The sequence below is a fragment of the Lynx rufus genome, unplaced genomic scaffold, assembly GCF_022079265.1.
Source record: "Lynx rufus isolate CCGP_SWC_20201006 ecotype Redwood Valley unplaced genomic scaffold, mLynRuf1.p SCAF_13, whole genome shotgun sequence".
Taxonomy (NCBI): Eukaryota; Metazoa; Chordata; class Mammalia; order Carnivora; family Felidae; genus Lynx; species Lynx rufus.
This window is the reverse complement of record NW_025814827.1, coordinates 31,026,093-31,038,866: the sequence shown is the minus strand read 5'-3', so window position 1 is coordinate 31,038,866 and position 12,774 is coordinate 31,026,093. Positions and strand designations below refer to the sequence as shown.

At 37.8% G+C, this 12,774-nt stretch overlaps 1 protein-coding gene across 2 annotated transcripts in view; it reads left to right on the top strand.

Annotated features, from left to right (window-relative positions):
• WDR76 (WD repeat domain 76) overlaps positions 1–12,321 on the top strand; it is a 64,065-nt gene extending 51,744 nt beyond the window's left edge. For both annotated transcript variants that reach the window (XM_047075174.1, XM_047075175.1), the window contains 4 exons: positions 1,432–1,649; positions 2,211–2,363; positions 4,250–4,303; positions 10,369–12,321. In XM_047075174.1, the coding sequence (XP_046931130.1) occupies positions 1,432–1,649; positions 2,211–2,363; positions 4,250–4,303; positions 10,369–10,624 (681 nt within the window). In that variant the 3' untranslated portion in view covers positions 10,625–12,321. The remainder of the gene's footprint in view (positions 1–1,431; positions 1,650–2,210; positions 2,364–4,249; positions 4,304–10,368) is intronic.
• The last annotated feature ends 453 nt before the right edge of the window (positions 12,322–12,774 follow it).

Here is a 12,774-nt window from a genome sequence, read left to right as displayed (position 1 = left end):
ACATTCTACAACTGTTATTTTTTATTTTTTATGTGTGTGAGACCTGAGCCCAAAGTAATAGTACTGTGGATTATAAGTGATTAAAAATCATAACATTAATATATGCTTATGATAACATATTTGCAGTAAATAGGGTGTGCAGAGGAAATCTGCTTTTTCCCCATTTCCACTCTGCAGAAGTAAGCCTTGTAGTTCTTGGGTATGCTTCAAGAAAGTACACATATACTTACAACCATGTAATTTTGTACTAATGGAGTCGTACTGTATACATACTTTTTTTGCAACTTGCTCTTTTCACTTACTAGTATGGAGAGATTATAGTACAAATCTACCTCATTCTCTTTAGCATTTCATGGTATTTCAAAGTAGTGATGTACCATCATTTATTAAACCAGGCCTCTTTTGGTGGACATTTAGGTTGCTTCTTTAACAAATTTTTTTTTTTTTTTCAACGTTTATTTATTTTTGGGACAGAGAGAGACAGAGCATGAACGGGGGAGGGGCAGAGAGAGAGGGAGACACAGAATTGGAAACAGGCTCCAGGCTCTGAGCCATCAGCCCAGAGCCTGACGCGGGGCTCGAACTCCCGGACCGCGAGATCGTGACCTGGCTGAAGTCGGACCCTTAACCGACTGCGCCACCCAGGCGCCCCAACAAATTTTTTTTTAATTAAAAAAATATTTATTTTTTTTGAGAGAGACAGCATGAGTGGCAGAGAGAGAGAGGGAGACACAGAACACATAGCAGGCTCCAGGCTCTGCGCTGCCAGCACAGAGCCCAATGTGGGGCTCAAACCCATGAACTGTGAGATCATGACCTGAGCTGAAGTCAGACACTTAACCCACTGAGCCACTCAGGCGCCCCTAGGTTGCTTCTTATTGCTATTATAGGCAGTCTTGCAGTAGGCAACTTTATATATATCTTAGATAAATTTTGGGGTCAGAGAGTACAAGCATTAAGTAGTTTGATAGGTGTACTCTGATTGGTTGTCAGAAATTTGCTATGTATTTATTTACACTTCTACCAAGAGTAGGTGATGAACATTTGGCTATATTTTTTTGGACTTAGGTGGCAAAATTCCTTGATATATTAAGGTATTTGAATTGGGTAGAATTCATATTTAGTTCATTTCCTAATAAGTGTCACAGGGTAGATCTGCAACTGAGGTTTGTTGGATTTAAGACATTTGGCATGTAACCCTGACATGGGTAGATGGGCCATTTGATTGTAGGGGAGTCTCACAGCTGATCAGTGCCTTTGTTTCCATCTCTGTAAAAAGGGGTGATCATTCTGCCTGGTGCTTTCTGTGGGATGATGGAAGAATAAATGAGATTATTAGGTAAAGTGTTTCATAGATTTTTACCAAAGAATTTATGCATCTGTTTTCTTTAAAAAGGAGAGTGTTGTATAAGTTGTTACTTGTATCCTTAGGTATGTAGAGATGAAAGAAGTAGCTTTTCCTCCTTTGACTTCTTGGGAGAAGATGCTTCCACTTTAATAGTAGGACACTGGAATGGAAATATATCGCTGGTGGATAGACGGACACCTGGAACTTCTTATGAGAAGCTTATCAATTCTTCTCTGAGAAAAATAAGAACTGTTCATGTCCACCCAGTGCATAGACAGTATTTTATCACTGCAGGATTGAGGTATGTTCTTCATAAAGTTTTGTGATTCAGGCCTTTTAAAGTTAGGAATATTGCTTTAGTTTGGATGTCAAAGACCTCCAACTTTTGTGATACCCCATATGGTCAAATAATTTTGATTTCTACACCAATTGAGGTTTTATTGAATGTGATTTTTTTTAAAAGAGAGATTCTTTTGGATTTAATAAATAGTGAAAATATTAAACCAGAACACATTTTTGTTTTCCGTGGCATCACATGCATTTAATTCTAGTCTCTTGAGAAGAAAACTTATAAAAAAAACCTGTATGTGACATAGAACTTGTTGGTCTGTGTTCATTTTTTTTTCTCAGATTGGAAAACCAAGTAGAATCTTGTCTCTCTATACCTACTGGTTTCATGTATATGCTACAGTTTTGGAATTTTTCTAATATTTCATTTTTTGTCTACACAATGTTTGTAAAATTATTACAGATTAGAATGTTCTGTCTTAATTGTTCTTCAGTGTAATGAGTATTTGAGTGTCTAATTAATGCTCAGCACTATTCGAGAGCTCACTAAAACAGAATTATTCTCCCCTTACAGGGATACTCATATTTATGATGCAAGGCACCTGAATCCCAGGGGAAGCCAGCCTTTGATTTCTTTGACTGAACACACAAAGAGCATCGCTTCTGCATATTTTTCACCTCTTACTGGTAACAGAGTAGTGACCACATGTGCTGATTGTAAGCTGAGGTAAATTGGGGAGATAGAAATGTGTTGTTAAGGAATCTAAAGAGTCTGTAGCTACTGTGTCAGTAAACAGGTAGCTTTACTACTGCTCCCTATTAAATTGCTAGTATTATTGTTTTGTAGCCATTTCTCTGTTCCTAGCCAGATCAATAACCTATATTTAATGGCTTTTCAAAAGTTTTTGGGTCTGGAAATTTCCTTGAGATCAGCAGGAAAGGTCTATAGCTACTTCAGGAAGTAGATGTCAGGCTTTCCTTTGAGCCCTGAGCAATCCCAGAATTCCCAATAAAACCAGGCTGTGATAGGGGCGCCTGGGTGGCGCAGTCGGTTAAGCGTCCGACTTCAGCCAGGTCACGATCTCGTGGTCCGTGAGTTCGAGCCCCGCATCAGGCTCTGGGCTGATGGCTCAGAGCCTGGAGCCTGTTTCCGATTCTGTGACTCCCTCTTTCTCTGCCCCTCCCCCGTTCATGCTCTGTCTCTCTCTGTCCCAAAAATAAATAAACGTTGAAAAAAAAAATTAAAAAAAACAAAAAAAACAAAAACAAAAACCAGGCTGTGATATGTTGGAAGAAAGATAATTTTAGCATAGGGACAAACTCTTATGTTGGGGATAGTGGGGTCTGCCTTACATGTGAAATGCTTAGTGGAAGTTGTAGGCAGGCAGAAAAGATAGCAAAAATTGGGCTTCTGTATAAACTACTGGTTACAGTTTTATGGTTTTAGCTTTTTGGTACTTCCTAAAATGGCTTTAAAAATGAAATGTAAACCAGTTGAACAAAAATTAAAATATAGTGCCAATAAAAAAGATGTGAAGAATGTTAATACAACCACAAAGGAAATGATTTTGTTCTCTTCTGTAATTCCTGGTTTTGCTTAGCATTGTAAGCATTTATTATTTTATGAGAGTTTTTACCTTAAGTGATTCTGGAATTCATTGGTTGAATAGTAGGACACTGAATGGAAATATATGACTGGTGGATAGACAGTATCTGTTGAATGTATCTGTTGAATATATATTGTGGGCCCAGCTCTAGAAAGGCACCTAATTTCCGTTAGACTCTTCTATTGGGAAGAGCCTGGTTTTCGGTTTGTGACAAATACCCAGTTAGTTTCTAGTAAAGTCTGTGAGCATTACCCAGGTGGGTGCATTAAAAGATTTAGTCACCAGGCAGTGGCAGCCCATTGTCTCTTTTCCACCCATACAGTTTTCTTTGTCTCAGAAGCTACCTATTTTTCCCATTTCTGTTCATTTGCACTGTAGAGTTTACATTAGCTGTTAATGATTCACCTTTCTGGTCATCGAAGTAGGCAATAAGCTCTAGTGTCAAGAAACTGCACTGGAATAGCTAAGTGCATAAAGAAGGGGGAGGTGGTGTGATGTGGGTAGTTTCTTTCTCTACCTGGTAGAGGCTTCTGGACTCTTTGAGTTATCCCACAAGAACTTCTCCCCTTGGTTGCTGGTCAGTCATAGTCTTGCCAGCATCTGAAAATGACATTGTTTAGTCCCTCACTAATGAGTCTCATGGGGGAATTGCTCTTGATATGTGCATGCATTTTTAGGTTATTTGTACATTTTCAGACCATATCCCTTTATATATGATCTATATTGTGATTTCTAATAGATTTCACCAGATTATCACTTTATAATGTGCATTTTACATTTGGGGTAATAGCATTTAAATAAATTATTTCTACACTAAACTATAAAGCACTGAATTTTATAATATTTCTTGTAATTTTTGTTAAAGCCTGATCCTATATATTTTAAAATAGCAATCATATTTCATATCATGAACCAATGAAAAGCTTGTTAAATACACTGATGTTTCAGAAAATTTTTAAGAAACAGTAAAAAGGGTGTTACGTTATTCTTGATCTTTATTTTGCAGAATCTTTGACAGCAGCTGTATATCCTCTCAGATTCCTCTGCTCACTACCATCAGGTAGGTTTCCATATGCTGAATAATGTAGACCCTGGATTGCTGTCAGCTATTTAGAGTGCATACATTAGACATCTGATTATCAAAGAGATGTAATAAGTCTGATTTTTGTATTACATTAAGTGTCCTAGGTTGCTGGTTCCTATCCTGTTTAGAAGTGTTCTTGCTTCCAGGTTCACTGTATTTTTAAAGAGGTTCAGTCTCTTAGTCAGTAGCTGTTCTCTACAGCTGGGTGGTTCTGTTTGGTTAAGGTGGATGACTGTATTCAACTTGAATTATTTATGGTATCTTATTAAAGAAGATTGTAACTACTTACCTACTGTGAGGCCAGCTGAAGCTCTCTTTGTTTATACCTGTTTGTTGTGAGCTTAAATGGTTTCCCCACCTTCCCACTTACTTTCTTTGGTTACTTTCTTTCTTTTTTTTTGCATCTGCTACTTTTAATGTATGTACAGTATTTTACATCCAACTTGCGTCAATGCCTTCTTCCTAGATGTCTCTCTCTGTGAGTATTTATGGAGTTGGAAATAGGGTATGCAATATGTTGACTGTTGCTTCATGCATTTTATAGTCTGTGGAAGCTACATTTAAGTGTGTTTGTTTCCTTTCTCATAAATTGTCCCTCTTCATTTCCTTTTTCAAACTTTCTGCCCATTAAACCTTGATTCTTCCTTCTCCCTCCCTTCCAGACCTTGGCAACCACCTTTCTACTTGACACTTGATGAGTACTTATAACTACTTTAGATACTTTATATGAGTAGAATCACGGTACTTGTCATTCTTTGACTAGCGTATTTCACTTGACATCATGTCCTCAGTGTTCTCTTATGTTCTAGCATGTGACAGGGTCTCATTTTTTAAGGCTGCATAATATTTCATTGTATGTGTAATCCACATTTTCTTTATCCCGTTTATCTGTTGAAGGACATTTGGGTTGTTTCTACCTTTTGGCTATTGTAAATGCTACAGTGAACATGGGTGTGCAAATATCTCTTCAAGGTCCTTTGAATTATTTTGGGTATATAGCCCAGAAGGAGGAGTTTTTTAATTTTTGAGGAACTTCCATATTGTTTTTCTGTAAGGGCTATACATTTTACTTTCTGATACTACCAGCAGTACACCAGCGTTCTAATTTCTCTGTATATTCATCACTTTTCTCTTCTTCTTTTTTTTTTTTAAGTTTATTTATTTATTTATTTTGAGAGAGAGACACACACACACACACACAGAGGCAGAGAGGCAGAGAGCGGAGAGACAGAATCCTAAGCAGGCTCTGCACCATGAGCACAGAGCCCGATGCAGGTCTCGAACTCAAGAACCCATAAGATCATGACCTTAGCTGAAGTCAAGAGTCAGACACTTAACCCACTGAGCCACCCAGGTGCCCCTCACTTGTTTTCTGCTCTTTTGTTAGTGATTATCTAAATGGGTGTGAGGTAATACCTCACTGTGGTTTTGATTTGCATTCCTCTGATGATTAGTGATATTGAACATCTTTTCATATGCTTTTGGCCATTTATATATTTTCTTTGTAGAACTGTCTATTCAAGTCTTGCCCATTTTTGAAATGGGTCATTTTTGCTTTCAATTTTTTAAAAATGTTTTTTATTTATTATTTTGGGAAAGAGAGAGAGAAAGGGACAGAGCGCAAACAGGGGAGGGGCAGAGAGAGGGGGGAGACACAGAATCCAAAGCAGGCTCCAGGCTCTGACCTGTCAGCACAGAGCCCAACACAGGGCTCAAACCCACAAACTAAGATCCTGACCTGAGCTGAAGTCAGATGCTCAACTGACTGAGCCACCTGGGCGCCCCTAGTTTGAGTTGTAGGAGTTACACTATTTTGTAGGTTGCCTTTCATTCTGTTGATTGTTTCCTTTGGTGCACAGAATTTTTGAAATTAATATAGTCCTATTTGTCTGTTTTGCTTTTGGTGTCATATCCAAGAAATCATTGCCAAATCCAATGTCCTGAAGTTTTTTCACTATGTTTTCTTCTAGGAGTTTTGTTTCAGGTCTTATGTTTAAGTCTTTAATCCATTTTGAGTTATTTTTGTATATGGTGTAAGATTACTGTCTAACTTTGTTCTTTTGTATGTGGATATCCAGTTTTTCTGGCACCATTTGTTGAAGACACTGCCCTTTCCCTATTGTGTGGTCTTGGCACCCTTATGGAAGGTCATTTGACCATATACATGAGAGTTTATTTCTGGGCTCTCTGTTACATTGGACTGTATGTCTTTATGCCAGTACCACTCTGTCTTAATTACTGTTACTTTGTGGTATATTTTGAAATCAGGAAGTGTGAGGCCTCCAACTTAAAAAAAAAATCTTTTTTTTAAAGATTATTTTGGCCATTTGTGGTCCTTTGAGCTTACATATCAATTTTAAGATTGTTTTTCTATTTCTGTACAAAATGCCATTGGGATTTTGATAGGTATTACATTAAATTTATAGATCAGTTTGAATAGTTATGAACATTTCAACAATATTAAATCTTCCAATTTATGGACATGATGTCTATTTATTTGTATCTTCTTTGATTTTTTTTTTGTAATGTTTTGTAGTTTTCAGTGTACAAATCTTTCACTTCTTTGGTTAAATTTATTCCTATGTATTTTATTCTTTTTTGTAAATGGGATTGTTTTCTTAATTTCCTGTCCAGATTGTTCATTGTTAATGTGTAGAAATGCAACTGATTTTTGTACATTTATTTTTGTATCCTGCAACGGTGCTGAAATTGTTTTAGTTTAACAGTTTTTTATGTGAGTGTGGAGTCTTAGAATTGAATTTTATGTGAGTGTGGAGTTGTGTCATGCAAACATAATTATACTTCTTCATTTCCAGTTTTGGTGCCTTTTATTTCTTTTTCTTGTCTAATTGATCATCATGTGAGTGTTCAGAATGTCCCCCTTATCAAATGTTTGTTGGTGTAATGGTGATGTCTCACAGGTAGGATCTAGCTACCTGTACAGTTGTGAACACCTGGCATTTAGATTAGTGTTTCTAGTCCTACCAGATTTATGTTGGTAAGAAACATACTTCGGGACTGTGTTGGATAGAAATGCCAAGAGTGGGCATCCTTGCCTTTTCCCTGATCTTTGAGGAAAAGCTTTCAATCTTTCACCATTGAGTATGATGTTAGCTGTGGGCTTTTTGTATATGGCCTTTAATATGTTTAGATAGTTCCTTGTGTTCCTAGTTCATTGAATGTTTTTATCATGAAAGGGTATTGATTTTGTCGAACGATCTTTCTGCATCGAGATGATCTCATGGTTTTTGTCCTTCATTCTGTTAATGTGGTATATTAAATCATTTGAGTTTTGTATGTTGAAACATCTTTGCATTCCAGATACACATCCAGCTTGATCATAGTGTATAATCCTTTTAATGCACTACTGAATTCAATTTGTTAGTATTTTGTTGAGGATTTTTGCATCAGTATTCATCAGGGATGTTAGTCTGTCATTTTATTTTTTTGCAGACTCCTTTTCTGGTTTTGGTATCAGAATAGTGCTGGTTTCAAAGAAATTTGGAAGTTTGCCCTTAATTGTTGGGAAGAATTTGATGAGCATTGGTGTTTATTCTTTAAATGTTGGGTAGAATTCTCCAGCAAAGCCATCTGGTCCTGGGCTTTTCTTTATTGGAAGGTTTTCTATTGCTGTTTTAATCCCCTTAGTAGTTAGTTATAGGCTTAGATTTTCTGTTTCCTCATGGTTCGATCCATGAGGAAATGCCATTTCTTCTGGGTTAACCAATATGTTGGCATATAATTGTTCATACTGTTCTCTTGTAATCCTTTTTATTTTTGTGACATAAGTTTTAATGTCCTTGCTTTCATATCTGATTTCAGTTACTTGCATTTTATCTTTTATTCTTTTTTTTCACTTTTTTTTCCTAATCTAGGTGAGGGCTTGTCAATTTTGTTGATCTGCTCAAAACACCAACTTATTTTTTTTTCTATTGTTTGTTTTTTTTCTATTGTTTTTCTATTCTCCATTTCATTTAGCTCTGTTTTAAATTTTTCTTTTTTAATGTTTATTTTTGAGAGACACAGAGGGACAGAGCACGAGCAGAGAAAGGGCAGAGAGAGAGAGAGAGAGAGAGAGACATAGAATCCAAAGCAGGCTCCAGGCTCTGAGATGTCAGCACAGAGCCTGATGTGGGGCCTGAAATCATGAACTGTGAGATCATGACCTGACTTTTAGCTCTGCTTTTTTTTTATAAATTATTTTTTCAACATTTTTTATTTATTTTTGGGACAGAGAGAGACAGAGCATGAATGGGGGAGGGGCAGAGAGAGAGGGAGACACAGAATCGGAAACAGGCTCCAGGCTCCGAGCCATCAGCCCAGAGCCCGACGTGGGGCTCGAACTCACGGACCACGAGATCGTGACCTGGCTGAAGTCGGACGCTTAACCGACTGCGCCACCCAGGCGCCCCTACTCTGCTTTAATCTTTATTGTTTCCTTCCTTCTTCTAACTTTTGGTTGAGTTTGTTCTTCTTTTTCTAGTTCCTTGAGGAACTAGAGTGTGTTGATTTTGAGACTTTAGTGTTTACTGCTATAAATTTCCCTCTTAGTATTGCTTTTGTAGCATCCCATAAATTTTGGTATGTTGTGTTTCATTTTTAATTTGTCAGATATTTTCTTTCTTTTTAAAATTTTTTCAATATTTATTTATTTTTGAGAGAGAGCAAGCATGAGTTCGGGAGGGGCAGAGAGGGAGACACAGAATCTGAAGCAGGCTCCAAGCTCTGAGCTGTTAGCACACAGTCTGACACGGGGCTTGAACCCATTAACTATGAGATCATGATCTGAGCCCAAGTCTGACACTTAACTGACTGAGCCACCCAGGTGCTCCATTGCCAGATATTTTCTAATTTCTCTTGTGACTTCTTCTTTGAGCCCCAAATGTATTTTTACTTAAAAGTTTACGGAATATAAAATGATCTCAGGGTTTGGTTATCAGGGGAATACAAATACGGGATTATAGATTCTATTAAAATGGCAATAACCTGGATTGTATATTTCTTATTTCTAGGGCTTCTTCTATTTGTATGTTTAAAAAAAGGAAGGGGGTGAGGATTCTATTGAGCTAGGAAATAGTGAACAAAAAAGGTGCTATTTTTTTTTTTTAACTTTAGAGGGAGATTGCACGAGTTGGGGAGAGGGGGCAGAGGGAGAGAGAGAGGGAGGGAGGGAGGGAGAGAGGGGGGGGAGAGAGAGAGAGAGAGAGAGAGAGACAGAGAGAGAGAGACTCTTAAGCAGGCTCCATGCTGAGCAGGGCTTGATCCTACAACCCTGGGATCATGACTTGAGCTGAAATCAAGAGTTGGTTGCTCAACCAAATGAGCCACCCAGGTGCCCCCAAAAGGTGCTGTTTTAACAGACAGTAACCATCCACTGAGTATAAACCACTGTACTTGGCACTGGAGATTGAGAAGTACAGAAGACATCATCTCTGTCCTGATTTTCATTTTTTTTTTTTTTTGAAAGAGAGTGAGAGAGTACATGCATGTGTGAGCAGGGGAGGGGCAGAGGGAGAGGGGGAGGGGGAATCTAAAGCAGGCTCTATGCCTAGTGCAGCCGGGCTCCATCTCAAGACTGCGAGATCATGACCTGAGCCGATATCAAGAGTTGGATGCTTAACTTACTGAGCCACCCAGGCATCCCAAGAAAGGAACAACCATGAAGGGACTAATTTTCAGGGTTTTTTTTTTTCAAGTTTGTTTATTTTGAGAGAGAGAGAGCAGGGGAGGGGCAGAAAGAGAGAGAGAGAGAGAGAGAGAGAGAGAGAGAGTGCATGAATCCCAAATGGGCTCTGCACTGTGAGATCATGACCTGAGCCGAAATCAAGAGTCAGACACTTAACTGACTGAGCCACCCAGGCACCCCTAGTGTTCAGTTTTATATGAAGGATGAGATTAGGCTGATGGTAACTCAGTAACTTAATGAGAAGCTTGGCAGAGAAAACCAGCATTTAGGAGCGTTGCCATGTTTACTGTCTGCCGATTGCTGCCTTCAGTTATTTAACACTTACTACCTTTAAAAAACTTGCTTTTTTCACTAGGCACAACACCATCACTGGGCGGTGGCTGACCAGGTTCCAGGCTGTGTGGGACCCTAAACAAGAAGACTGTGTCATAGTTGGCAGCATGGCTCATCCACGACGGGTGGAAATCTTCCATGAGACAGGAAAGCAGGTGCATTCTTTTTTTGGTGGAGAATGCCTTGTCTCTGTGTGTTCCATCAATGCTATGCACCCAACTCGGTATATTTTGGCTGGAGGCAATTCCAGTGGGAAGATACATGTTTTTATGAATTAAGAAAGTTGCTGAGTGTTTGGTTTAGCAACACCAATTTGTTCAAATCAGTGTCTAAGTAGCCTAGTAATTCATGTGCCTTGGTCTGTTTACTTGTTCATATGTTCTTCTTAGCAAATATAAAATTGCTTTATTAGTAAGAACTGTGAGCAGAATGTACTTTTAGTAAGGGAGAAGGCTTTTAAGTTGTTTCTGTAGGTTGGGGAGGGAATTTGAGGGGAGGCTGTGATTGCTTCAGCACTTTAATCAGGCAGTATATTGAGAAATTCTAGCATTATAAATTACAAAGCTTTGGTTATTATTAAAAGTTTTTGTGTTTAATGATACGGGTTTTGATAGTGACATTTGGATTTGTGGTTTATTTTATAGTTTGGAGTGAATATTTATTTCTAGACTCATATACTGGAAGAGATCCTAACTTAGTGATTTTCAAACTTTTAATTTTTTTAAATAGAGAGCTCTTTTTTCCCCCGCCTTTAAATTCAGTGTTATGTGAAATCCCAAGATAATTGTTGAGAAGCCTTAGTTGACTTGGGCAGGGCCTGGGTCTGTGTGTGCTGACCCTTTGATCTCCTCTAGATGGCTCTTGAGACATGGCTGAGGAATTCTAGGTCTTCTAGGAACAAGGTTTGGATCTGCCTGACCCTTGTAAGCCAGGGTGAGATTGCCTTCAGACCAGTGTTTTCCACACTGTGGTTTATAGCTATTCACATGAAATCAGTTTAGCCATGACCAGAGTTTAAAAAAAGGAAAAGGAAAGAAATAGTAAAGAATAGGAAACAGAGTAAAGGTTGTTTTGTGAAACTTAGTTATATATGCGTGCATATTTGTACGTATATATGCACATGTATATTCTGATGTAAAATATATGTCTTTATTATTGTGGTACTGCTGTAGGTCATGGTTTAAGAAGTGAAAGCTCCTGCCTTAGAACGTCTCAGATACACTTACCTATCCCTGTCTTTAAACTCTCCAGAGGAGATTCATTATCTTCTTAAGTGAATACCTTCATTCCTAATTCATATTTGGAGGAAATGTTATGAAAAACGACTTTTGGCATTTTTTGTCATAAATTTTTTTTCCCAGAAGTTAGGGCAATTTGAGTGTTTGTTGTTGGAAGGGTAGCTACAAAATCAGTGACTGACATTACTGTAAGATATTACCTTTTTGCTAGATATTTACCTTGTTGCTCTTCAGTGACAAACTACTACTGAAGGACTATTATAGTTTTTGGCAATATGTTTGAATTCTAAGAGGAAATGTCTTCTCAAATTGTGTATCACAGAAATAAAGTCACATGTATAATTTCCTTCTCTGTAATCATTGAGGCCTAGTTTATTAAATAGGTTATAAGTAATAAAAATTGTTTTCTTGATGAGAGGATTATAGAAATTGGTAAGTGAAATGGAAATATTCATTTATGAAATGGAAGGGAAAGCTAAGTGAGGTTGACTTCTATTAAACTGCCCTGGAGATAATAAATGAAGCCTGTAGGCTCCTTTCCCTTTTCTTTTCTTTTTTTCCCTTTCCCTTTTCTACACCACTTCATTTCACAGGTCCCAGAGTGTGGCTACTTTTGTGAAAAGTGCTCTTTTTTAAAGATATTGAAAAATACTCTCATTGAAATTAGTACCATCATTTAAGCTTTGAATCCTTGGTGGTAATTGCCCGGTTTCTGCAATAAATGTTAGCAAATTCTTGATGTTTGTCACTTTTGTGGTTTCTTTTGCCATTTTAGCTTCATAAACTGTAGTATTTATATCTAATTCCAGTTAATAGAGTTCTGTCTTCTTGATGCAATGCAGGAAGGAAGGAGAGTGAGTGGGGACTTGTTTCTCAGTGATAAGCTCTATAATGGAGTAATTGTTTAAATCTACAAAGCACATAAAGGAAAATTGTCTCCCTTAGGACATCCTTAAACTGTAATCTGTTGTGAAAGGTACTTCTCCCAGAGACTTGCTTAAAGCTTTATGGCTTCTGTAATTATTCATATGTTATGATTGCTTTCTCTCTTTTTTTAAGTTGGGCTTTATGATATCTCTTAAGCACGTAAGCTCTGTATTCCTCTTGAGTCATTTTCTTTGAGATGCCCATCCTTTTATGCCCTTAAGGAGGAAGGAGACGATTCTCAGGCGGACAGGGACTTGGTCAAA